This window comes from Anoplophora glabripennis, unplaced genomic scaffold (genome assembly GCF_000390285.2).
Source record: "Anoplophora glabripennis isolate ALB-LARVAE unplaced genomic scaffold, Agla_2.0 scaffold57, whole genome shotgun sequence".
NCBI lineage: Eukaryota > Metazoa > Arthropoda > Insecta > Coleoptera > Cerambycidae > Anoplophora > Anoplophora glabripennis.
Window position 1 is genome coordinate 1,674,278 of NW_019416296.1, and position 27,298 is coordinate 1,701,575.

Consider the following 27,298-nt stretch of genomic DNA (forward strand, 5'->3'; position numbering starts at 1 on the left):
CATAAAAGTATTTTGCAGGTAGGTAACAAAAAAAAACTTAGTTTGTTAACTGAAAATTTAAAGAAAATGTTGACTTTCGAAGACCTTTTCGAAAAATTGTTTTTTTGTCACTAATACTTGCATATATAAATGTCGCTTTATGCCACAGTAAACGAAGTAATCATATAACAAAACTATGAAAAATACCTCCACTCTTGAACTAACCTGCTCATAATTTTGTCGGAGATGACGCTATAGCGTCTAAAAAATTAGGAATTTGTTAAACATTTTTGTTTATTTTAAAATTTTTGTATTTGGTAATAATTTTAGGTTAATTTAATTGTTTTATCAGATATTTTTATTTGATAACAGAAACAAAGTACCTAAAATAGTTCTCTTATAAGAACTGTTCAATATAACCATCATTTTGTGTAATACGTAAATTAATTCTAGGCAAAAAATTAAAATGCATCCTCTTTAATCTATAAACAGAATACTCTTTCTGTTTTTAGGCCCCTCAAATAAAAAAATCACAAGGATTTAAGTCTTATGAACGTGGTGGTCAGTGAATTGGAGCATTGTGTCTCCTGCCTATCTATCTGCAGGCAGGGGTATTTACCATTTAAGTGTTCTTTGGTGATTCAATGTACTGTGATAGATCAATGTACACGGAATATTGAGACATCCTGTTTATGACATGTCCACCTGCCATATTTTTAACACAACTTACAATATTAATGACTTAATTGCACTCAGCTATAACTGCATCATGTACTATCAACTCGAGTAATGAAGAATGGAAATATTCTCAGTCAATATAACTGCAAAAATGCAAATAAGTCGAAAACGCTATTATATTTTTACAGTTTCAAAATACTATTCAGTATCAGTTACTTACCAAATCATGAATTGTAGCATCGTAAGCAGAAATTTCAACTGCAGGAAAAACTAGGGTTAAACTTTTCTCCTCCCGTTGAAATATCAAATTCCCTGTGATACTATAAGACAGCGCCTCGATAAATTTGGGAAGTTGTAGGGTCACAATTATATGAGCAATTTTATCCACTTTATCAGATTTTTTCAAAGAATTCGTGATTCCATTGCAATTTTCCTTGTGGCATAGAAAAGTAGGACTTGTTAGTGTTTTTAAATAAGGCACACTGCTTTCTTCGTACAAAAATACCTGGTAGGATAACGGAGAGGGCGAATCCCATTTCAATATCGCTTTCAGGTTGCACAAACTTCTAAAAAATATTTAAAAAAATAAGATTTAACCCATTTTGGTGTTATTTAGTGTAAAAAATTGTGCAGCATCTTCAAGAATGTCAAATATCTCTGAAATTAAACATGTTTTCACCATTCGTTCAAGCACATTAACGTATTTCAAACAGAAAAATAATAATTTCTACGATAAATTCATTTGAAAAAATGAAGTTAGATAACGCCCAGATGAAATGGAAGACACTGTATTATAATTCTGAAATATGGAGATGTCGATTTTTCGCGACTTTTATTTGGGACAATTTCATGTGTATTATTGATCACTATACGTATATTTGAAAGTATTATCCTAAGTCTCTAGTCATTATTAACACAAATGAGTCTAAAAATGAAATAGGTTTCAAGAGATTTCATCTTGACGAATTTAAAAGAAACATGCTCTATTCCGATTAAACCTTATTTCAAACGAGACATAAATTTATGACCAGTCCAGAAAATTTACAATTTCAAACATCACATACCTACTACATTAAAATGTCACTCAAACCGATCCCATACATCAAAGTCTGCGCCTATATAAACAAGGAATAATAAATAACCACAGGTGAGCTGAAGATAGAACGTTATTCGTTACATTTTTTATTAGCTGGGGGTCATCAGCTTGACAGGGAACGGTTTGCGTGAAAACCTTTTTCGCGTGCACAATACCAGTAAATACACTCCAAATAAAAAATAATGTACTCATTATACTGGAAATTAGGTCAAACGCTACGAACATGGAAACACACTGCCCTAAATTGATTAACTTCAATTAAGTACAGCCAGTGAATAGCTGTATCATTATGAAAATGGCATTTCCTATTTAATGAACGTGTTATGTGTATTATTTTTATTTATAGAACGTACAATTATCACAGTACACACGACAATATTAATAAACTATATAAAAAAACACAATAAAATATTTAAAAGAACTTTATATATGTACAGGGTGTATCTAGGTGTCTGTACAATGCTCCACCAGATGGCTCAAAATAATTCAAAATTTTTTCCTGCAAGTTGAAGTATTGATATTTAAAAGAGAAATAAGGGGATGCCTACCCTTTCTTACAGTTATTTAAAAGCTGTTTCATTTCTCACAGGGTGGTGAAAATTTATTGTCGAATTAGCACCACCAAAACTTGTTTTTTTTTAAATGAAACCTCATATAATTAATCAAAAACTGTTGGAGAATTTGACCCTCTATCTATCCACCCACATTGCATTTCTCTATACCTATCTGTCTTAATTTTTCTTTTATTGACAGTTTTTGTGATAAGCAATTAAAATAATCCCATTTATTGCGAGGATGGCTGTGAAATTGCTAAAAAACAACCCATATGTCATAAGTAGGCTTAGTTTAAGTGTAGAGTCAAACAGAGTCGGCGTGGGGGTCGGTGGCCTTCACAGCTGACTCGCGTGTTGAACTGTTCAGTTATTTACAGAACCTTGTAGTAGTTGGTGTCGCGTCGAAACCTTTCTTTTTTACCTCTCCTGTGAATTGTATTCGCCGTGTATATTTATAACTATTTGCGAATATTGGGGGGGGGGGTAAAGTGAAGTAAAATGCCAAAAGAGAAAAGAACTAGACGGGAATTATTTCAAATGTAGTTTGACAGTGATCCCGATGGTTACAGGGACATACGTATTACAAGACCTGTTTTGTACAGTGTGTGAACGCATTATAAATTCTTATTACAAAACTAAAGTGACAAGATATTTGAAGAGCCATGCCTCGTTTAGCGCTGAAGACTGTATTTTTCTATGAACTTACAGACGCCTTTCTTTCAAGCAATATTCCTTTAAACAAACTAAAGAACACCAAGTTCCATAATTCTGTAAACTAGAATCACATGGACTATTTCTAAATGAACAATTTGATATAATGGATGATGTACAACAAAATATATATGATGCCAATAATATACGCCCAGTCAGTAATACGATAAAAGAAAAATTGCATAGTGAAAAAAAATAAGGATACACCATTTTGGAAAACATATGTAAAGTTTTATCTGGTACATATAAGGAGTTACCAGCAAATATATTAATATATAGTTCATGCGTGAACAGTTTCTCATATTGTCTGTTGTCAACAGTAGACGTTGAACGGACATCTTTCCCTGCACAAGTTAATATTAAGTGATAAACGTCGCCGTTTGAATAAAGAAAACTTTGAAAACCACGTATTAATATATTTTAACTCCTTCCAATATGCCACGGAAGCCTTGTCTCAACATTAAGGTTTTTCGGGTAAGTGTATCATTTTTTATATTGGTATTTTATCCTCTACTCAGCCTTGCTCTGGTAATAGGTACGACATATTTCTGTAAATATATTAATATTTTCATTCGTAATCTGACTACGGTCCTGTGAAACTCCGCGCCGCACTAAGCCTAGTCATAAGTCATCAATTTTACAGAAATTTTATTAAATTATAATACGTCATAAACATCCTAAAACGAGTAATAGCAAAGATTTATTAATTCCCTCATTGGGTAAACATAATCTAGCTTAAGAACAAACGCTTAAGAATTTCCCTTGAACAGATTCTGATACGAAATCTATCTCATTATGGATGTTAAGATTATTTGCGTCAATTTGTGATTGTTAACAGCACCAGTAATATCACTGATGGAGGCGACAAACAGAAGTGGTCCCAAATTAGACCATGTTCTACTAAGTGTTTATAATATCATGGAACAAATAATAAAATAACATTGTTAGAAAATCCAAACACCCTTAATTTATATAATAATAGATATAGATCAAATTGGTCAAAGGTTTTTTGAATTTCTTTATGAACAATATCAATTTGAACCTGCTTATGTAAAACTGAGTTAAACGACATAAATAAGGACAAAGTAGTAGACATTTTTTTCCAAAAATTCGTTCTTAGTATGTGAATATACAAGAATATACATTATAATTTAAAATAATCTCATTATCTATAAAATTCTCTGTCGTATATAAATAAAATAAAAGGATAAGGTTTCACCATACTTGGTCTATGGTGAAACTACGAATATTTGTTTTTAATTTATTATTGTGTAACGCTAAATAGGTTATCAACAACGTAGCCTTATAGTATGACGTGGATTCTAGAAATTAAATATATTCATTAACAAAGTTGAGATTACTTCAAAAACAGTGGGAAATGTTAAACAATAACAATGTTAATAACAATGTCAGCATATCGCCATTCCTAAAAATAGAACCAAAATAAATGTGAGAAAGGAAATACTGCAGACGGCTGCAGCAGGATAAGCACGAAATTTTATCCACAGGACGTGAATTACAAAAGTTTTAAAAAATGTAAACATTGTGCATTAGCAATGTTTGAGGTGCCTGATATTTCAGTAACGTATTACTTTCTACACCATCTGAAACTGTCGGTTGAGCAATTTTTCAGCTATTTCCAGTTTTGAAACATCTTCGTTTAATGTAACATTGTTTCTAGTAATGATTGGCATAGGGCTGAGTATTTTCTGTGTGCAAGCGATACGAATATTGACATACTTGGAAATGGTAGTTAACACTTAGCACAATATTTAAATACCTTGGGTAAATTCAATTTTATTTCTGCAGTCAATGATTTATTAGAAATAAACACGATTATGAGTTTATACTAGAATTTGTAATAAAAACTAAAACTACAGATCATTGCAGAGCTTATTTAAATTGTTTATCAAACTAATATGAAATTCATGCGTAAAATTAATACATACAAAAAAAGAACTTTGAGAAACTTAATAAATGCATGACAAAAATCAATTTTCATAATATCTAGCAGTTTTATAGTATTAAAATCTTCCTTCAGAAATGTATACTATTGATTATAAAAGAAATTGAATTTGTATCTTTGTTCATAAGACACAAAATAGGAAAAGTTAGCTCACAGTTGGTAATTATTAAATCAATAATCAGTTGCAAACAAGTTTTAATCTCAAATTAAAAAATTAATACATTAATTACAGAAATTACTTAAATAATCTAATTAAATCGTTTAAAGCTCTATATTACAAAGATAAAATTACACAAAATACAAATAATAATATTGTGGGAAACTGCACAGGAATTGATTTCATTAAAAAAAGTAGCAACAGATCTTCAACACATAAATCATAATGGGGAGGAAAGTAAAAGATAAAAAAATTAATAGACATATTTAATAGCCATTACGCTACTGTAGGATAAAAATTAGCAAATAAAATCGATAATCAAATGAAACTCATAACCACAAGCACTTAGAATATTTTTCCAATCAAAATAGTTGAAATAAATAATACAATAAACCAACTGAAAGATAATAAACCGCCAGGTAAATATGGCATGAAGAGGAAATGAATTAAAATACATTACATAAGGAGTACCACAAGGGTCCGTATTAGGGCCAGTTCTTTTTAACGTATACATACATATTATTTAAATGTTTTTTATTGATACTCTGGCAGACCTTTTTGTTGAAACATCCTTTATGGATTTACGGCAATTGATCTTTTATTTTCTCTGTCAATATAAAAATAAACATCAACTAATAATTAGGGACAATGTGTTTGAGACAAGAAAAAGAGTAAAATATTTAAAACATCAAAACGGAACAAATCTTTTGGAGAGAAACGTCATACCTAGATCGAAAGTTATATGCACCATTGTCAGGCGAGACACAGAATATATGTTTTGGCCAATTTTTAAAAAGCAACTAAAAAAATATATTTTTTCAAAGAGAACATTCACAGAGCTTCATTAATTATCATATTTTATCCTGTTGCTGTTACTTCTCAGAAATTAGTGTTTTAACTTTCATAAATGTACCCATTTGTACATTTTTACTAATAATCTATACTTTGAATCCAATCTTAATTATTACTGATATATTATTCGTTTTATACGGATTATTGTTTCTATTTTACATATTTATGGTTTTCCCCATGCACAGATGTGGAGTGTATATAGGTTTATTTTATATTATTTGCATATTTTATTATGTATTTACTGTACGTTCGTGTTTTTAAAACAAACTTGTTATTATACATTACTAGCTGACCCGGCAAACGTTGTTTTGCCATCTTGTGGAACTGTGGATGGAACAAAATAATATAAAAATCGTATAAGGGTGAAAATTTAGAACTGTATGTATTTTTCAATGCTGAATCATGAAAAAATAAAAACAGAAAATTTTGTCCAAAAAATAAAAAAAAAAATTTTTGGGGTGGACCACCCTTAACATTTAGGGGTATGAAAAATAGATGTTGGCCGATTCTCAGACCTACTCAATATGCTCACAAAATTTCATGAGAATCGGTCAAGCCGTTTCGGAGGAGTACGGGAACGAACATTGTGACACGAGAATTTTATATATAAGATTTATTATATCATACAGGTACGTTACTTAATACTTTGCAAGGCATTTCCACTAGTTACACTTAAATCTAAATATTGGAACATTCAATATATTTTCATTATTCATAGTTTAATTTTCTTATTAATGACCCAGCGCAACTTTTTTAACAACGGTAAATTCGTTAACTGTTGTTTCTAATGGATATTTATGTTTCCAATATGTATCTATTTTTTGGTGTTACAGTTGGACAAACTTTATTGTTTACTTATACTTATATATACGGATACTCAGTTATCCAGATTTTTGTTTAGCGAACAAATAAGAGTATTAGGTGTCCCGTGTTCTGAAAACATTTTCCTTATATATAGATGTAAACATAGTCGAGTGAAACTGAACATCTAAAGTCATATTGTGTGTGTCATAATCTAGCGTAAATATGAGGCTGTCATCTCTTCAGCCACTGTGTATAAGGTAAGTATTTAAAACAACGATATTTATTTGAAAGCACTAGAATAGTCAATCCTAAATAGAATTTAATATTAAAGCTAAATTGCATAAAATATCCTTTTTATAATCATAAATGTCTGGCCAAAGACCTCGGTCGTTGTGTCTGGCTGAAAGATTAATGTAGTGTTTAGGCTAGCTGTTTGTGAATTCACAACGAAACATGTAATTTTATAATTTTAATTTTGATTATCGCAACGCAAAATGCCATAATAATATTACTTTTTTTTCTTAATTGTATATATTCGGTTATGTTACATTTAAAATACAACATTGTCTCACATATACAGGGTGTTTTACAAGCTCTATGACAAACTTTGATAAATGGTAGCTGGTGTTCGGCGTATAGTAAGTAATCTTCATTCATCATCGAATTTTGTGTGGCTTATATTGAACAGAGAAATGTACATCCGTTTCATCCTCAAAATGTACAAGTGATACATGTTGGAGGTGGCCCTCAGCGATTCGAATTTTGTCGCTGGTTATTTCAACAAAATGATATATTCATTTCGCTTGTCATGTGGTCTGATGAAGCGAGTTTTGCTAGGGACGGCATAAATAATAATTATAATGAACATATCTGGGCGTTACAAAATCCGAATGCAATTAGATCAAAACGATTTCAACGACATTTCAGAGTCAACGTTTGGGGTAGCATTTTCAACAATTATGGTCGTTTAAATGCAGATCTGTATAGAACTGTCTTGGAAAACAACCTTCTTGATTTCATTGATGAAGTAATAGGGCTTACTATTGTTCAAAATATGTGGTATCAGCACGATGGTGCACCACCACATAGAAATTGGTTAAATGATAATTTCCCAAATAAATTAGATCAACAAGGTCCAATAGCAGGACCACCGCGTTCTCCAGATCTAAATCCGTTGGACTTTTATTTATAAGGACATATGAAGCAACTTGTCTACCATGTTGAAGTCACTACCCATCTGCAGTTACTTGAAAGAATCTGAGGCCTGCATTCGAGCTGAAGGTGGACATTTTCAACAATTTTTATAGTCTTAAAATTTGTTAATTTGTTTAATAAAGGTTAACTACCATTATTTTTATTTATCGTGCTACTCTGATTGAAATATGAAATTATATTTTTTTAAATGCTTCTAAACAAAAAAGAATCGTACCTATGTCCATATAAGGAAAAATGTTTGAAATTAATCCAGCCACCATATGTCAAAGTTTGTAGAACACCCTGTACTGTATATACAAAATTGCCATATTGCAGGCTGCAATTTCTATTGTCTGCTTATTGAGGTAGGTATATTGTCAAGTTATGCGATTCCCATTAAGTGATATATCCATTATTATTAAACAAGTGTTACAAAAAAACTGATTAACTACAGATTCTTGAGGCAATTTTTTCTTTTAGGTGCCTCCTTTCAGCTAGCAAAGTGTAAAAGTCAAAATGTAAAAGTAATGTAACTGACCCTCACTACTTCTTCCTATGATTCAAAGACTTGGGCACTTTCACACACACATCAATTTTGAACTGATTTGGTGAACCTGTTAGGAAGATGTAAACAAAAACAGATTAACTTTACGAAAATTTTCAACTTTCCATATCTCAGAAACAACACGTTTTCGTTCATATGAACTTTAATTGATATTTTTTTTGAGTATTCTTTGCCCTTATAATTCTTCACACTTTTTTTAACACCCTGTATTGTTATATCTTTTAATTTGATGTTCACTTGTTTCTCTAACCACATATTCTAATTGCCTAGGACAGGTATAGGTAAATCAAATTTGTATAGTCTTTCCGATCTCAATTGAAGAACCAAAAGGTTGGCAGTATGTACCACGTTAGGTCGCTGACCCAGCAACTCGGCATTGAAATATTTGAAAAACTTGTTCCCATATTTATTTAGCCATACCCATATACAGGTCTAGTCGCCCAGTTGAAAATTGACAGCGCGAGCAAACGCGGCACAAACACAGCCGCACTGCGCCACCTGGCCATAAATTCAGTTGTCAACAAATGGCCTAGCAGTGCAGTGCAGCAATGCGGAATTTAGTGTGATTCTGGTAATTTTAATTTATTATAGGCACCTTCTATTATTAATTCATATTACAATTGCGAAAGGGAGAAATAAGAGCGATATTTTGTTTACTAATATTATTACAATACGGCATTTTGGAGACCTTTTAAAATATGTTGTTGGTCAAATGAACATATACACAATAGAAATTTTCTACACATTATATACAAATTATTATTATAATTTTTACCTTAAGCAGAAAACATTTTAGGGACGCCAATGAAACTCATTATATTTTATTGCTAGACGTGTTTATACATGTTCAACTGACTTCGGAAGGACTATACAACTTTTGCTACATTTCTTCTATATGTTCAATTAGGTACATTTCCTTAATATTTACTACAAACACGATACTCCAATTTACTGGCCACCACGTTCACCCGACTTAAGTCCCTGTGTTTCTTTATTTGAGGAGGGGGTGAGGGAGTCTTAAAGTAGAATGTGTATTATGGGAATACATTTTTGAAGATACTGTGCACAATTTGCAGAATGGAGGAATACCGAGGATTACTATTTCGTTTGTTATAAAATAAATTACGTTTAGTCAAAAGCAGGGCTGTATTCTTCAGTTTTGCTAATCCAATTATTTCGATTATTATATCACAATGTGACGTATATATGAAAGTATTACTGTACAATTAAATCTTACAAGTAATTTAAAAAAAAACATTTTGTTTTGTCAACTTTATTGCCCTCTAGCGGCCAAACGAACTAACTTGGAATAGAGTTAAGTTTAGTTAAATCTCTTTCTTTCGACAGCAGAAAACTGCAGTAGCACAATGTACAGGGTGATTCGCTATATTTTGACCCCCCTTTGACTTTTTTGTTGTAAGAGTTATATAAAAAAAATGAAATACAAAAGTTACACGATTTTTTTATGAATTTTATGAAAATGATAAATGATAAAACAATTGAAATCCAAAAATGGCCGCTGGTGTAAACTTTGTTAATTTAAATGGAACACCCTGTATATTTTTACATATTTGGATCGAGCATAGTCTTATAAGGTCATAAAAAGTTAAATGGGGCGTCAAAATATAGTGAATCACCCTGTACACCTTATTGAGACACCCTGTATGTGACATATCCACCTAATCGTCTTATTTCGGAACGTAACGGAAAGAAAAAATGGTCCCCAAACCTCTCGTCGAACAAAATTAAGGGACGGTTGAGTGATGGATCGAGGCGGGCCCCGATAAGCCTCCACATAAAAAGCAAACCGTTAACCCCTTGACCCGCGATAAAAGATTGTCATCCGCGATTGCACGGGCCGATCTGGAGTGCGCTGGGCGCAGAATCAGCCGGATTGTACACAAAAATCGACCGCTCCCAACCGCGCTGCACTGCAGTGAGCACCCCCCGATACTCAATGAAACCCTCCCCATCCGCCGCTCCATTCATCGCTCCTTTGCCAGCCAAAAATAACCGGGATAAGTCGCCTGAACAGTGATCTTAAAATTCATGTGCCGTGCGCTTTAATTTGAGTGTGGATCTGGCAAGTCTCGGCCGTCTTTTGGAATTTAGTACCAACCGGGGAAAAGTTGAGAACAGAAGGTAATTTTGTGGTGAATGTTCTAAGATACACTATTCGAGTAATCAAGAATACTCGAACTTTAGTTATGTCACGGAAACTATTCGGAACTACCTCGTAATGTCGACAATTCTTTATTAACCTCTAGATTCTTCTACATCTACAGTTTTCATTATTGCGTTTTTCATATTAACGAAAAATAAAGCCCTTAAGCTGTACAAACATTTTCTACAATTATTAATTAATGATCCAATTTATTTCAAATTTATTAAATGATTTTTTTTATGGTTTGTAATATAATACTTTAAACAAGATGCGTCTTAATTCTACTGCAAAACTTCTACAGGGTGTTCCTTGGCAAAATGAACATCAACAATTTAAATACTAGTGGATAATTAATAAAGTTTTTTTTTAATATTTTATAAACCACCTGACAGGGTCACAAAAAATTGGGTTTGCATGGAATCCACTTTTTCATAACCACCTTAATAAAAGATGTATCGTTTTTCACGTATTTTATCTTCGATCAGGAATTATCTTTCTCATGTCATATCGTGTCCAAGGTCGATGATGCAAGAAGGCTTTTTTTCGACATAAGAGAGTAGTAATTTGAAGAAAATTGAAAGACGAATCCGAAAATATCATGGTTGATACCGTAAAACAGTGGCGTACTATTTTATTTAGAAAAATACGATAGATTTTAGACAATGTTTACATAAATAAATGTGCCCAATTTCAAATTATTTCACTTACTAGTTTTTAAGTTATTTAAAAAATTAAAAATGTTTAACACCCTGTATCTTTTTAACGAAGCGTCCTAGATAAAAACTTTATAGGAAAGATGAAGAATGAATTTTAATTTTTGGTTACCATTTGTGAATCACTCTGTATATGTACATTTCGAGTAGTAAAATATATTATTCTGCAACAATTTCTTATCAAAAACACATTAAAAACAGTTGTGAAGTTCACTTTCACATGCAAATAAATATTTTCAAACATTAAAGATTACTATTTAAGTTAAATTTATTAGTTTGTATTCGTATTAATAATAAAATATTATATTTTCTCTTTTTTTATTAGGCAAGTATCTACAACTCGTTAGAGATCTTAAGAAACATTTATTTACGTCTGAATATTTTTAGATTGATATATTTTTCCATTTTACTTTAAAATCATGTGCTTTATAAAAACTTTTTAAGAGGAAATAATTATTTCAATTACCATCTTTTATGGTTCAAAATCAAAACGAACGTTTTTCAAGCATCAAAATATTTACCATTTATCTACTGAGGTATCTATGAAATTGTGGGTTTGAGTTAACCTTTATTCGTATAAATATGAGTCTTCAATAGCCAAATACACATACTAAAGGACCCCGCACAAATCTTATGGAAATTGGGTCCCGGTCAAATTCGCTGAATTTTTGATATGTGATAGAGTTCATCATACTGGTCAATTGTCTCAATGGCCACAAAGCTCAAAAATGGATAGTTTGGCCGGTACAGAGCTTTAAAGCTCCGAATATCCTCCACGGATTTATGTATATGCGCAGTGTGTATAGACTTTTGAAATAGCCTATTTCATTTTTTTTATTATCTAGGTTTATATTTTTGAGGTTGCTGAATTCAGATCTGTTGTTAGATTTTCAAAATTGACAGTTGGCAGCTGTCAAATAGCTGTCAATGTGCTATAATAAAGCCAAAAACTTGTTTTTTTATGTTTTATCTTTCTTTTTTTTTAGTTCGATAAGTTCAAAGACGATATCAAATCAATAACAATGACTATCGGCAGCTGTCATTTAGCTGTCAACAATTCTTCAAAGTCCGGTAATAAAGTCAAAAAATTATTTTTTGTTTATAACTTCAAGTTTTTTAGATAAGTGAATATAAATATGATATAAAATTATGTAGTCATCAGCTTACAGCTGTCAACAAGCTGTCAACTAACTGTCAAAATGCAATAATAGAGCAAGTAACTTATTTTTTGTGCTTAACTTTGTGGATAAGAAATCAAACATGATATAAGTTTATGACATCACTTTTGAACTCAGTGATCTAAGCAACTTAAAGCTTTTTAAAAAAAGTAACTTTTTGACTTTATTATTGCATTTTGACAGTTAGTTGACAGCTTGTTGACAGCTGTAAGCTGATGACTACATAATTTTATATCATATTTATATTCACTTATCTAAAAAACTTGAAGTTATAAACAAAAAATAATTTTTTGACTTTATTACCGGACTTTGAAGAATTGTTGACAGCTAAATGACAGCTGCCGATAGTCATTGTTATTGATTTGATATCGTCTTTGAACTTATCGAACTAAAAAAAAAGAAAGATAAAACATAAAAAAACAAGTTTTTGGCTTTATTATAGCACATTGACAGCTATTTGACAGCTGCCAACTGTCAATTTTGAAAATCTAACAACAGATCTGAATTCAGCAACCTCAAAAATATAAACCTAGATAATAAAAAAAATGAAATAGGCTATTTCAAAAGTCTATACACACTGCGCATATACATAAATCCGTGGAGGATATTCGGAGCTTTAAAGCTCTGTACCGGCCAAACTATCCATTTTTGAGCTTTGTGGCCATTGAGACAATTGACCAGTATGATGAACTCTATCACATATCAAAAATTCAGCGAATTTGACCGGGACCCAATTTCCATAAGATTTGTGCGGGGTCCTTTGCTATTGATTCTTCAGCGGGTTTAAAAGATATTTAAAAAATCGTTGCCAACCTTTAGGTTGTTCCCAAAAGGGTCTGTACAACGCTCCACCAGATATAATACGGCTCAAAACAAGTCGATTTAACTAAACTGGCCCTAGTCCAAAAATTGATAATAACGGAGCTCGTGTCACAACTGAAAAAGTAAATAACTTTTTTTTAATATCTTTCGACTACCTCGAGCTAATTTCGTGAATTTTCGTATTCGTAACTTCAACTTTTATTTCAGACGGGGAAATACGGGGAATTTCAATTTATAATTAGTCACATGTAATTCAGTCAATTGTATTTCAGAATGTATCTAAAATACATATTTCCAAATTTGTCAAAAGTATTCCTGAAAAAGTTAGTTAGATTAGGTTTTAAAAACTGTACCGGTAAATATTAAAATGACATCATTATTAAAATTTCATTAACTGTGTTAAATAACAGTCTGAAATAATGTGACTGCTTTCTTTCCCCGAAGTACAAATGAAGTATTCTGAAAATCAATTTAACTTTGTGAAATACGTATACCTAATTAAAATTTTAATTAATCAAATTGATATAATTTTAAATTTTATAATTTCTGAAAATATGTTGAATTTAAAATTCTTTAAATCAAATTATTTATTTAGGCCTTCTAGTATATTTTCCATGATTTTTTGGAATTAAAGAAATGTTTTTTTAAGGTTAAATTTCCTAAACAATATTTAACAAACTGTTTGATGGAGTCATATCAATATAATTTAGGGTAGACTAACCATCTTCTATCTATTTTATAGAGGGTAAATTACTTAGACTAAAAATACAAGTTTGTTAAAAAATGTTTGGCGTAGATTTATCTTAAGTTTTGCACACTTTACTGAAGAACTTGAAGAAGTTTACTGAATAGTGGATAATGATGAGTTAAAAATCTTTCATTTAAGAAAAATAGATGGCTATTTGTTTTAGAAATAGGTCCTAATAATTAAAAACACACATAGGAATTGTTAAAAAATCAGTTTTGTAAAATTTAAAAGCTTCTTGATAATAGTGCTCCCTCAGTGAATATTTACTTTTAATTATTTCAGTTGTATCTTGTAATTAATATTTGTCAAACATCTTATGAGGTACTTGAGTAAACGTGAGAAGTATGAAAAAGAACTTGCATCCTCAAAATCAATAACTAAATCCCAGCTTATTTATACTAATATTTCCATATAGTACCTACACCTACAAGTATATACAACCTATTTAGGATGTTCCAGAAAACAGAGTTCATACGTACAGCAACTACAGCATCTCGAGTTAAAAACAATCAATTTTAAATCAATTTAACTTTACTTTTGAAGTATTTTTTCAGAAAGCCCCCCTCTACTTCAAACTTGGTACACGTTATAATCGAATCGATTGGTTTGAAATCTTCAGACAAATATTATCTTTTGGTATCTTTCCAACAAAAAGATATATAACAAACGTATCGTCTCCTTAAAAAACAAAATAGGTTCTAAATTTGTTTTTTACAGATAGGTATGCAGTTTTGGTATTGTAAACTATTTTTAATTTTTCGGAGCGGCAAATTAAATCTCTTTTTACTAAAAATCTATCAAGAAATATTATCTAGACAAATATTTATTTTTATTTCTAATGGTAAAATACCCAAATAAACAGAAAAAACTAAAACTGTGCCACAATAAATAACTTTCGACGATTTATATAACTTTCAAAAACATATTTAGGATAGGTTGATTCAAATCCAATTAGTTTTATCTCAAGAGTCTGTGGTATACAACAGTCACCACAACAGATTCCACCACTGTTTTCTGAGGTAATTACATAATGAAAAAACTATGTTTCAAATTGTCTAGATGAGCAGAATGAGCATCGCTGAAAACTATACTGCCAAAACCCTCGCTGGGAAAACCGTAGTATGAAATCATGAAACTGAGAAAAAGACGGAAGTCACAAGTGAACGGATGGAGGGTAGTCAGGAGATGCGTGGTGTTCTTCACGGCCATATGTGTGGTACCGGTACTATTGGTACTACTCGTTGCCACCGATCACTACATGAGGCCCGTACAGCAGCACTCTTACATACATCAGCAGGTAAGTGAAAATATAGGTATCAACCTAGTATTGTTTTTTTTTTCGCTTTTTTGGGGTTAATGTTCTTGGTGTTTTATTTTAGTGGGTTGAAATCTAAAGGTATGAGTAACTAGATTGTGTTGTGAAAAACAATTACTCTTGCGGATCACCTGTTGTATTTAGTAAAGGAACTTTAATCCGCAGAGTAGTTGTTTCGCTCAAAAAATAACTCAAAATCAGTGGAAATCTAGATTTTTTGTTAAAATAGTTAATATTTTGAAATTAAAGTACCTACACAGAGTTAATAGGGTCAAAATAACAATTTTTTATTCTTGCACTTTTTTCTCTAAAATGCGTCATTGTAAAGGCATATAACTCCTCAAAAATACATTTTAGAGAAAAAAGTGCAAGCATAAAAGGTTTTTAATTTGACCCAATTAACACGCCAACAACAATATAACAAATCAAAAAAATAAACAAAAACAAAAAAGAAAAACGAACGCAAAATATGCTTTCAAAATATCTATGTAGCAGTACCCTATTCCTCTTTTTTCCAATTTAGAGAATATGTATATCTTTTCAACATCCAACAGCAATCTGCATTTTTTGTAGTTAGTAGTCCCAAAAACGCCTAGAGCGTTTATATGAGAATTTCCTAAGAGACCCTTTTTGGGAAAAATTACACTAAATTTATATAAATTGATTAACATTTTAACTTTCTGTGTAAGATATTCCTTTTTTTCTTAAACATCACTGAAATCAATATTATAAACAATAAAAAATCAAAATAAAGTAATAAAAAACTGATTTATACGCAAAATATACACTTAGCGTTTTGCAACAAATTTAAATTCACATAGTCTATCCCAACCTAACCTAACATAACCTAAAAACAAGTTATAAAGTATTATTGTTTTAAAATTCAATATCACTTGTTGATTCGTAAATAAAAGTAAATTATTAATAGGTTATCATCGTAAAAAGTATGTGAATTTTATTTCAAGAACTCCATATCTAACATATCCTAACCTAAAAAAATAAAAAAGTTTCTTAACCTCAAAAACGACTAAAATATCGGCGATTAGTAAAAAAAATATTATTTGATGATTTACTTTCATGAAAGATTAATTCTAGATTTCTAGGCTAAACATTAATAAAAAATAACATTTACAAAATCTAAATTTATCAGTTATTTGCCTTTTCTTCTTAAAGTATTCTAATTATATCAATTTCAACCATTAAAAAACAAAGGTTTGCTATGAATAATTCATTGCCATGTAAAAATTACTCCAAAAGCATTAAAAAACCTAATTTAGCCTTGCTTAACTTAATAAATTTAGAGTAATTTTTCTCAAAAAGTTCGTGAGGGATCTCTTAGGAAATTCCTAAAGAAAATATTTCAAAAATATCCATTTTGAACAATTTTTATAGGCTCTATGCGTTTTTGGGATTACTAACTACAAAAGGCCCTTTCCCCTTGTTCTTCGCTACAATCTCCAACATTTTCCGAAAAAATTCCAATTAGAATGTAAGAAGAGCAATTTTACATTCATTAAACATCCTAATTTTGTAAAATTTTCCGCTAGCTGCTTCACTATAAACTTTTTGTACTTTTTTTGCCTAGGAAATATTCAACAACGTTTTCAAAATTACTGCAAAAAAATTTTTATCATTCATTAAAGTGGGTACGAATTTGGGGCCCATCAAATATTCCTTCTTTTAGCTGTTCATCAGAAGGCTTCAGGATAATTTTTTCTAAGTAATTAGTGTACCTACTTGAAACAGTTTCCTTATTTATTTAAGGTTTTTTCAGCTTATTTCAGGAACAGTGCAACTTATCTCCAGTTTCTTTTCATGATCCGAAATGGCTTGAAAATATGCAACTTTCTTGTAATTTAACCAACCCTATAAATCTTCTAGTTCAGGCGATAATAACGGTGTACACCTTAAAAGTGACCACCCTGTATATCTCGGAAACCTGCTAAGCAATTTTTTCCTAATTTGCCTAGGACATTCATTATTAGGATACGATTTCATAAAAATTCAAAAACCAGTACCTATTGCGTGCAAACTACTTACTTATTAAAAAACCGGTAATTTCGTCCCTTTTTCCAAATATAATGTTTTATACTCATATAAGCGGCTTCACCGATACGTAAATTGCGTATGAGACGAAAATAAAAATGTCAAATTCGCTTGAAAAAATGTTTGATACTTTTCACACTTCCACAACTAACTGCAATTACCACCCATTTTTGTCTTAGTTTGACCAGAAGGAGAACATCATAGTTGAACCAAAGCTAAACCAGAATATGACGCTGATAGCGAGGAGACTCGATATGCGTAGAAAGCACCTGAAAAGGATGTGTAGGGTGTTAGGACTGGATCGTCCTGGCAACGACACGTTGCACAGACCTAACCCCTGGGAATTCCTAGTGGACAATAAGCACCATCTAGTGTGGTGCAACGTATTCAAGGCTGCTAGCACGTCTTGGATGTACAATTTCAATATACTAGCCGGGTAAGTAAAAATAACTAATAACACTATTTCAGTTCCCAAGTTTATTATCAATTTTTTAACCCCGAGGAATTAAATATACAGGGTGAGTCAGTTTTTTGTAGACAAACTTTAACATGAGATAGAACACGTATTTTTAAAAAGAAAAGTTCCTATAAACATATGTCGTAGAAGGCTTCGTTTCCGAGATACAGGGTGTTGAATATAATTTTTTTTTCTCGAATTTTCATTATAACTTATAAACGAATGCTTAGATTTTTTTCATGTTTGGGGGATAATGCCTATTAATTAAGGGGCATAAAACAAGCGATAAGAATGTTCAAAAACTTGCACAGTGGCAGAGTGGAGGGGGTGCTCAACCCCTTTCTTAAACAGAACTTCTACGCCAATGACTGTTTCTAAAAAAAACTTTATTTTCACTGTCTACATACAGTTTAACAAAAATAATGTCCCTTCTTCTGTTTCGAAATTCCTGTGCGTTTCTAAGTTATTTTGATTTTAGTGTTCGTTGTGGTACTAAATTAAGTAATTTATTTATTATCAATTATCGGCTAAATATTTAATTCTTTCAACGAAACCTACCTAAATATGGTTTGTTAAGGATTCTAAAAAGCCGAAATCTCTTATTCTTTATCTCTTTCCAATGTAGTCAAAATAAATATTTGTTATATCAAGCTATACTCATATACAAGACTTTTATAAGTTGAAATATGTTACATTGCATACATACAATATATTATTGTGCAGTTGCCAAAAAGTTTTAAGAAGTTGTTAATTAAATATTGTTATAAATTCAAAAAATTTCTCCATAAACATTAACACCATCCAATGTTTTTTTTTTGTAATTTAGTTGCAGTACATTAGTATTTACGCAGCACATAATAAATAAGGATTAAAATTAGTGTACTAAACCAGGGATACACAGACTTATAGGGAACAGGGGCCACTCGGGAAAAATATAAGCCAAGGACGGACCACTACAAACAATATTTATTAACACAAAAGTTTTTATTTTTAAATAGTATGAAATACAACGATAAAAATAAAATAACCTTCAAAAATGTTTGTTGTAATAATTATGTAATCATTACAATGTAATATTTCATGTTTTATTATTTTGATGCATGACATTGCATTGAACTAACAAGTTTTTTTATATTTGTCTCTACGTTTTTTGTAGCCACACGTATAATTGCTTCCAAATTTTCATTTGCCAGACGGTAATCTAGTTGATGCGACAGATTTCTAGTCTCGTAGTAATATGCTTGGACCGGAGCGCGGCGAGTAGAATACTTTTAAAATTCGTTGGCGGGCCGCATAAATATCGACAGTGGGCCGCGGTATGTGCATCCCTGTACTAAACAGATTTCAACTTATAAAAGTCTTGTATTTGAGTATGGTAACAAATATTTATTTTGACTACATTGGAAAGAGATAAAGAATAAGAGATTTCAGCTTTTTAGAATCCTAACAAACCATATTTAGGTAGGTTTCGTTGAAAGAATTAAATATTTAGCCGATAATTGATAATAAATAAATTAATTTAGTACCACATCAAACACTAAAAATCAAAATATGTAACTCGGAAACGCACAGGAATTTCGAAACAGAAGAAGGGACATTTTTGTTAAACTGTATGTAGATAATTAAAATAAGAGTTTTTTTTAAATAGTCATTGGCGTAGAAGTTCTGTTTAAGAAAGGGGTTGAGCACCCCCTCCACTCCGCCACTGTGCAAGTTTTTGAACATTCTTATCGTTTTTTTATGCCCCTTAATTATTAGGCATTATCCCCCAAATATGAAAAAAATCGAAGCATTCGTGTATAAGTTATAATGAAAATTCGAGAAAAAAATTATATTCAACACCCAGTATCTCGGAAACGAAGCCTTCTACGACATATGATTATTGGAACTTTTCTTTTTAAAAACATGTGTTCTATCTCCTGTAACGTTTGTCTACAAAAAACTGACTCGCCCTGTATGTATTTTTAATCCCTCTAATAAAAACAAATAAACAATTCGCTATATCTGAGGTGCTATTTTACATGAATTACTTAAATGTTCGTATTGGAAAAGAATAAAAATCAATCATATAATATATATTAATACCTTCAAAATCTTTAGCAACTACCTATTTACGATCAAATTCTTATTAATACATTTCAACAATCATAGTGAAAGTGGCTATTAAAACAAGAAATATATTTATACACTTATATCAGGACCCAGTAACGCTCTTTTTAAATTTCAGATACAGTCCGAAATTTTTGAAGAAGAGCAAACTAGTGCCTATGACGTTAGCAAGACAGAGGTACCCACGGCCTTCTCTGCTAGCCCTGAAGAAAGCCTTCAACTCTTCCATTTCCTTTTTAATAGCTCGGCACCCGTTAGAACGCCTGCTGTCCGCTTATAGAGACAAGCTGCAATATGCACTACCGCATACCCATCACCGCAAATTGGGCAACGAAATCATTATCAAGTATAGGTACAAAACCAAGGTAAATATAGCGGTTTGTTATATTTAATTATCGTAATTTTCGAATGAGCAATATTTGTACTATAAATGTGTAAGTAACAATTTCTTCACGAAATGAGATATGATTAGTGAAATAAGGTACTTTACACACAAGTGTTATGAATTATAAACAATCAATTTAATTGTAACAATAAATATGAAACGGTGAATAATGAAAAATAATTAACCTGAAATTAGAGAGACACTGAAACTGTTGAAATCATTGTTCGAAATTGTTTATTTTTTATTCCAAAACGATAGATTGAGATCCAGACACTCAACATGTCCTTGTTTATTTTTTCCTCATCGAAGAACATTCAATTACTTAATCTTAATATAATAAAAAAAACGCAGCTAAATATGGAGCATTCAATTCCAAATCACTGATTAATTTTCCTGATTTTTTGTTATTATTTAGTACCCATTTCACGAATTTTTCAAATTTTTATTTTAACCCCTCAGGAAGTTATGAGGATTTGAATATTTTGGGAAAAAAAATTCAAATACCTGATAAACTTTGTTTTTCATTTTGTTCGCTTTGAAATGTAGTTTTACAAAAAAAAAAATATATAAATATAGTACTTTTTGATTTGTGGAGTTTTTTTTTAATTTTTATACCATAAAAGAGCTTTTTGAAAAAATTCTCAAGATAATTCTATTTCATTATGTAAATATATGAGATAGGTTCCAGAGTGGGATCTTTTTTTATTCTATTTTTTTTTTCGAATTAAAAAAAAATTGGTTTTCAATTTTTTACAGATAATGTACCCTATTAAACCAAATGTTATTATAGAAGTAAATCGCGATAAAAAATTACTAAAAATACCTTATTTTTATAACTAATTCTACTGTTATTGACATTATTAAAAAATTATTATTTACTAAATATTCCAATTTTTTTATTCAATATTATAAGTTGTTTTGCATAATGCCATAATACTTGTTATATTTTTAAACATTTGTATTTAGTAAAACATTTATATATGTAGGTTAACGCCGAAATAAAAAAAAACAATTTCTAAAACACTTGACAGATTTTATTTTCTATATTATTCTGTTAAATATTCCCACCAGTGATCTAAGCGTCACACAGTGGGAAATATGGGAAATAATTCTATGCACTCGGCTATTTTAACCGTACAGTGGTTATTTCTTTTTTATTCTTCTTCAAAAATGCTTAATTTTATGATCCTGGCGCGAGGATTTGATATATTTATATAGGAATTTTTTAAATCGAGTGGGGACCCATCAGCCTCAACACCGAAGATAATTCGGTATTTATAAATAAAAAAATCAAAAATTTCATATCTGAACTCAAAAATATAACCTCAAATTCATCAAAACTAACCTCAAAGTAATACACTGGCTCTTTTCTGAATCTATGGGTTAATTACTTGAAAACTATATTTTTGAGCTTATATTTCCTAATTCGAAAACCATAAACTTACACCCATAAAAACCTAACCTCAAACCCTTCAAAACCTAACCCCAAACTCTCATAACCCAACTTAAAATTCTACAAACCTGAGCTAGAAATTCATAGAATGTATATGTTCCACACCAAAGAGTAGAAGTTCTTGAAAACTATTTTCTGGAACTTATATTTTTTATTTTTGATGTCTCTCACCTCTATTCTTAAATATCTAACCTCAAATCCAAGAAATCTGAGCTAGAAAGTCAAAAGAAGGATATTTTCCAAACCAAAAAATGTGACTGAAAACTCTATTCTGTAGCTAATATTTTGTATTTTTGAAGGCTCAAACCTATACTATGTCCATAGAAACTTAACCTCAAGCCCTTGAAACTTATTCTCAAATCCACAAAAAATAAGTTGATATTTAGATAGATAAAATTTCATTCGATAAATTATAAAAATTTCAACAATTTCAGTTAAAAACTCAAAATCTATATTATTTACCGAAATTATTCGTTGGACTGCATTTTTATCTCTATTTATATAAGACTTAAGCCCTTTTACCGCGCAAAAATAACAGTCTTTAAAACGATTGTTTTTCTATTTTCTTATTTTTTTTTGTTTTTTCTTTTTGTTTATTTAATTTTTTTGTTTTTGTTTTTTTTTCTACTACTAATTTTTATTCAGTGTTACAAAAATTGTCATTTTCATTTTCATATTTCCCACTGTGCGCCACTTCGAAGGATTTAACTCGTGTAATTGTTAATTCTCTTAAGGACTACTTTGGTATAACAATATTAAAATTTATTATAATATTATTTTCGTTGTTTACATGAAGTGAACATGACAGCGCACCGATGATTTTTTTTACAAAATGTGTATCTATACACTTATCTGTATACAGGTTCGGAAAGTCCCCATGGGTACATCGGCCGTTACGTCAGAGCGATAATGTAAGTCATAGAAATCCATGCGATAGACAAGGATGGTTATATTGAAGACGTTTCATAATCTGAATAGTCACTCCCACTTCTAACCCGAAACGGGCGGTGACTATTCAGATTATGAAACGTCTTCACTATAGCCATCTTTGTCTATCGCAGGGATTTCTTTTCTTTACTTTGTCGCTCTCATGTAAAAGCAGATGGACCATGTGAATTTTCTGGCCCTGTATATTAGTTAATCAGTGACATTTTTCCTTTCTTTCAGAAAAAGAGTTTTACCACACAACGATGGCCAACCTTCCCGGAGTTCGTGGAGTACTTGGTGGACTCAGTCAGGAACGGAGACCGACTGGACATGCACTGGACGCCGATTGTGGAATTTTGCACGCCCTGCATGTTCAACTTCAAGATAATAGCCCACACGGAAACTCTACAGGAGGACCAAATGTACTTAATTAAGAAAGCCCGCCTGGAACACCTCATCAAACCGGAATGGAAGAATTCCGGAAGAGGAACAACCGCGAGTCAACTAGAGAAATACTACTCGCAACTCACCAGGTCGCAGATATTGCAACTCTATCACATCTACAGGTAATTCACTGAATGTGGAAAAAACTGTCCATATTTAGCAGAGTGCATGGTACCTTACAATATCTTCATTCTTTTTTTTTTCAGATACGACTTCGAACTGTTCAACTACTCCATTCAAGGGTATCTCGAGCTAGGCATTCCCGACAAGGATCCGTCGACGCTTCTAGCGGCCATCACACTGAAGGATTTTCGTCAAAACGAATTGCCAAAAGTGTACTGAATTCCGTAGGTACACTTAACTCCACCAATTCCGTCGTTTGAATAATTATAAGACGTTTTTAAAACTATTGTGATACTTAGATAAGATAGAAACCTTTAGCCAAGTAGTACGTTACATTCTTATAGACTTGAATTGTTAATTATTTACGGATAATCTACGATAACTGATGTTACTTTGCAAACATAGAATAAACTTTTTGTAAATATGCCCGTGTTTTTGTCCGCCACGTCCTACCGATTTTTTTCCTTAATATATTTGGTTAAATTACACGAGACCATCTGACATAACAAGTACCTATTGTAGTCCTTGTGCTTTCACTTACCTGGAATCGTTATTTTCTATTGTGACTCCCAGGACATATTTATTGTTAAATATTTTCTTCCAGGGTTGCGGGCTAATTTTTATATTAGTCTCGTCCATCTCCGTGTTAAGGCTTTCTGCTATTCCATGCAAAAATTGCCGTCGATCCTGCAACGTAACGCCCAGTTTTTCATTTTTAGCCTTTATTTCCTCCAATTTGTTTAGAAGAAAACTGTTGATCCTGTCTTCATCCAGATCAAAGTCAAAGTCCATGGTCGAATCTGGAATTAAAAATTTGAAAGAAGTAGTTAGAATAGATAGACAGTAGAGGGATCTTAAAGCCTGGTAAAAACATTGGTACAACTGTCAATTCTAAGAGAAAAAAAATCCAATGGACACATCTTGTCCAAAAAATAAAGTGCATTTGTTTAAAAAATCAATTACATCCTCTTCAAAGTATTCCCCACCCGATACAATGCACTCATGTCAACCTTTTTTTCCAATTCTAGAAACAGTCTGAAAAGCCCTTTTTGGGTATGGCCTTCAATACTTTCGTCAATTTGGCTTTTATTCCCTCGAGTTGAAACGGTGTCCACGGAGTGGTCTTTTGAGTTTAGGGAATAGCCAGAAGTTACTCGGTGCTAAATCAGGCGAATACGGTGCTTGCGGAACAATATGTGTTAAATTTTTGGTGAAATGGTCTCGAATTATCAATGCTGCATTATCATGATGCAAAAACCAAAAGTTGTCTGTTCATAATTCCGGCCTTTTGCGGCGAATAGCATCACGCAAGCGAAATAATTAACAATTTGGCTGGTTGGAAAAAATTCATAATGCACTAGGCCACGATATTCAAAGAAAACTGTCAATATGACCTTGATTTTTGAGTGACTTTGGCGTAGTTTTTTCGGTCTTGGTTCATCATTCGCACGATATTTACTCGATTAATCGGTTGCTTCCGGGTCGTGTTTCCGTGTTTCATGACGTCTTGGTAGACAGAAATCATTGTTTTATACATGTCAACGCGACGCTGTTTTTCCAAAAAGTTGGGCGTCTTTGGAACCAAACAAGATTTGATGGGTCTAAGGCACAACAAATCTTTTAAAATGATATTTACCAAACCTTTTGAAATGCCAACGGTATCAACAAGGTCTCATATTGTTAATCGACGGTTTTCGAGCACAACAAGATCAGATTAAAAAAAATTGATAAGCTCACTTTCATACGTTTACAAGAACACGAGTACTTAGCTCTGCAGCAATTGAATATATTGACTTGAACTGTGCATAGATATCAAAGACAGTACAACGAACTTTATATAGGTATAGAAAAATATCTTTTTTCTAAAATTTAACACACTATTGCTATCGGAACGTACATACGAAACATCCTGTATAATATTATTAAGTTCAGGGTAACTTTTTTAAATATGTATGGCTTAATTTATAAAACATTCATTATTCTGGTTATATTATGAACTGTAACGGCAAGCACGACAAACGATACACATTTATTTAATAGTAGCTATTAAAGATGTCCAGTAAGTAATAATAATAATAAAAATATTTAAGTCATTTGGGTCAGCTGTAATACCCAAATGAAACAATGTAATATAATTTATAGCTAATTCCCAAAAACCTAAACCTTTATTACAAAAGCATTGTTACAATCATTACGCATTATCTAATATTCTAAAATACAACTTCAATGCTATTAAGTTAATATTACTTGATGGGCAAATTATTGAACGGAGTAATTTATTATTGGAACTATATTAGCAGTGGGTAGAATAATATGTACATATTTGTATTTAAAAACCTTCACTATTATTCGTGTTAAATACAGCATTTGTGAACAGACCAAGAATACTCAGCCAATAACAATGGTAGCCATATCGATAACAAAGTTTATTTTTATGCTGCCGAAAATTGTGGGCCAAGCTACATCATCAAGCAATTTTCAACCAGCTAGCAAACTGCTAATCACTTGGAACATACTCTACATTGTAATTTATCTTTTCATTTTAGTTTGGAGTCTTTACTCCCTTCCTAACAAAGAAGACAGATTTGGATACAGAGGGTAACTATATTCACACAGTAAAGTTTATATGGTAAATACTAATTGGAACGTTAAAATAATTTAGTAGCTAAATGGTAGTAAATATTTTCAAAGCTAAAGCTTCTAAAGTTAACTATAGGAAACATTTAATATGTAACTACTAGTAAATTCGTTGTTACAGATACAGCTTCATTTCTCAAGTAAAATATTGCGTTCAATTGTATGGTTCATCGATATTATTATTCTTCATAAATATAAGAGTGACGTACTTCAGAGAAGATATCCGTCATGTTTATAGCAGACTCTGCGAAATGCTCACAGATTTCAAGGAACTGAAGATTCCAAAACGGCACGATGATTCTGGTTGCATTTTTATAATGCTGATAGCTCTGGTACTCTCAGCACCTACGGCTCTGATAATCGACGTGATCCAAGCCAAAAGGTAGTAAAAATCAGAAAAAATGTGTTTAAACGTACAACAATTAAATCATTAGACAAGCTGTTATTTAGACCATATGTCATTTCAAATTCTCAAATTATTAATATTTCATGTCCTAATAATTGTTTATACGTGCATAATTAATAATGTATTATTTACAATTTATTCCATTTGGCTGTTCCACATTGTATATTAATCCAAAAGAAACTTCCGAAGCTACGCCATGAACTAAAAAAACACGTTACAAAATTTAACTTTTTCTCTACATAGGTGAAGTTTGAAAGGTTTATGTTTATTACTTCTCTGTGTTGATAAATTTATCGACTTACCACATCCTCTGTTTTATCTTTTCAGTCGTTTCAGCATAATTTCCCACGACAAAACGATCGTGTGCAAAAGGCGTTTACAGATTATTTAAAATTTCAACTCAAAATTGATTAAAAAAAAATCTTATTTTAAATCCTATTTCTACATATTATATTTTACAAAAATGGAAAAAACAATTTCTTAAACAGTTAAGTAAATATTTTTAATTATACAGGGTGGTCCCCAAATACGTTCCGATTATAGAAAGGATAATATTTTTAACAGTTTAGAGAAAAAAGATTTCTATGAGAATTTTTTCAAGCAGGGATGATATATGTGCGATTTGCCGAAGTTGCATAATATTTTTTGCAAGAGGCTCTGGAAGCATTAGAGTATCGGTGGGAAAAACGTATTAACCTTAACGAGAATTATATTGTTAGAATAAATACGTCAGAACTGGAACAAAGGTATTTCCACTTCATATTTGTCAAAATTGATGTATTGGCAACAGTTTGGTCGGGTTAGGGAAAGTTGAT

General features: G+C 31.4%; 2 protein-coding genes across 4 annotated transcripts in view; one reads left to right on the plus strand and one right to left on the minus strand.

Moving 5' to 3' along the window:
• LOC108917533 overlaps positions 1-27,298 on the minus strand; it is a 43,767-nt gene that overhangs the window by 5,018 nt on the left and 11,451 nt on the right. For all 3 annotated transcript variants that reach the window (XM_018724180.1, XM_018724179.1, XM_018724178.1), the window contains exons 2-3: positions 23,982-24,240; positions 878-1,223 (exon numbers count right to left, since the gene is read on the minus strand). In XM_018724180.1, coding sequence (XP_018579696.1) covers positions 878-1,223; positions 23,982-24,232 — 597 coding nt within the window. In that variant the 5' untranslated portion in view covers positions 24,233-24,240. The remainder of the gene's footprint in view (positions 1-877; positions 1,224-23,981; positions 24,241-27,298) is intronic.
• On the plus strand, positions 10,440-23,864 carry LOC108917534 (carbohydrate sulfotransferase 11-like). The gene is made up of 6 exons (XM_018724181.2): positions 10,440-10,698; positions 15,241-15,478; positions 17,722-17,978; positions 20,227-20,473; positions 23,114-23,439; positions 23,524-23,864. Exons 2-6 carry the CDS (start codon positions 15,311-15,313, stop codon positions 23,657-23,659), a joined length of 1,134 nt encoding a protein of 377 aa, XP_018579697.1. The 5' UTR covers positions 10,440-10,698; positions 15,241-15,310; the 3' UTR covers positions 23,660-23,864.

Coding starts and splice junctions, on each gene's coding strand:
- LOC108917534 (XM_018724181.2), top strand. CDS start 15,311: ATGAAACTGAGAAAAAGACGGAAGTCACAAGTGAACGGATGGAGGGTA. Junction 15,479..17,721: donor ACTCTTACATACATCAGCAG/GTAAGTGAAAAT, acceptor TTTTTGTCTTAG/TTTGACCAGAAGGAGAACAT. Junction 20,474..23,113: donor AGTATAGGTACAAAACCAAG/GTAAATATAGCG, acceptor CCTTTCTTTCAG/AAAAAGAGTTTTACCACACA.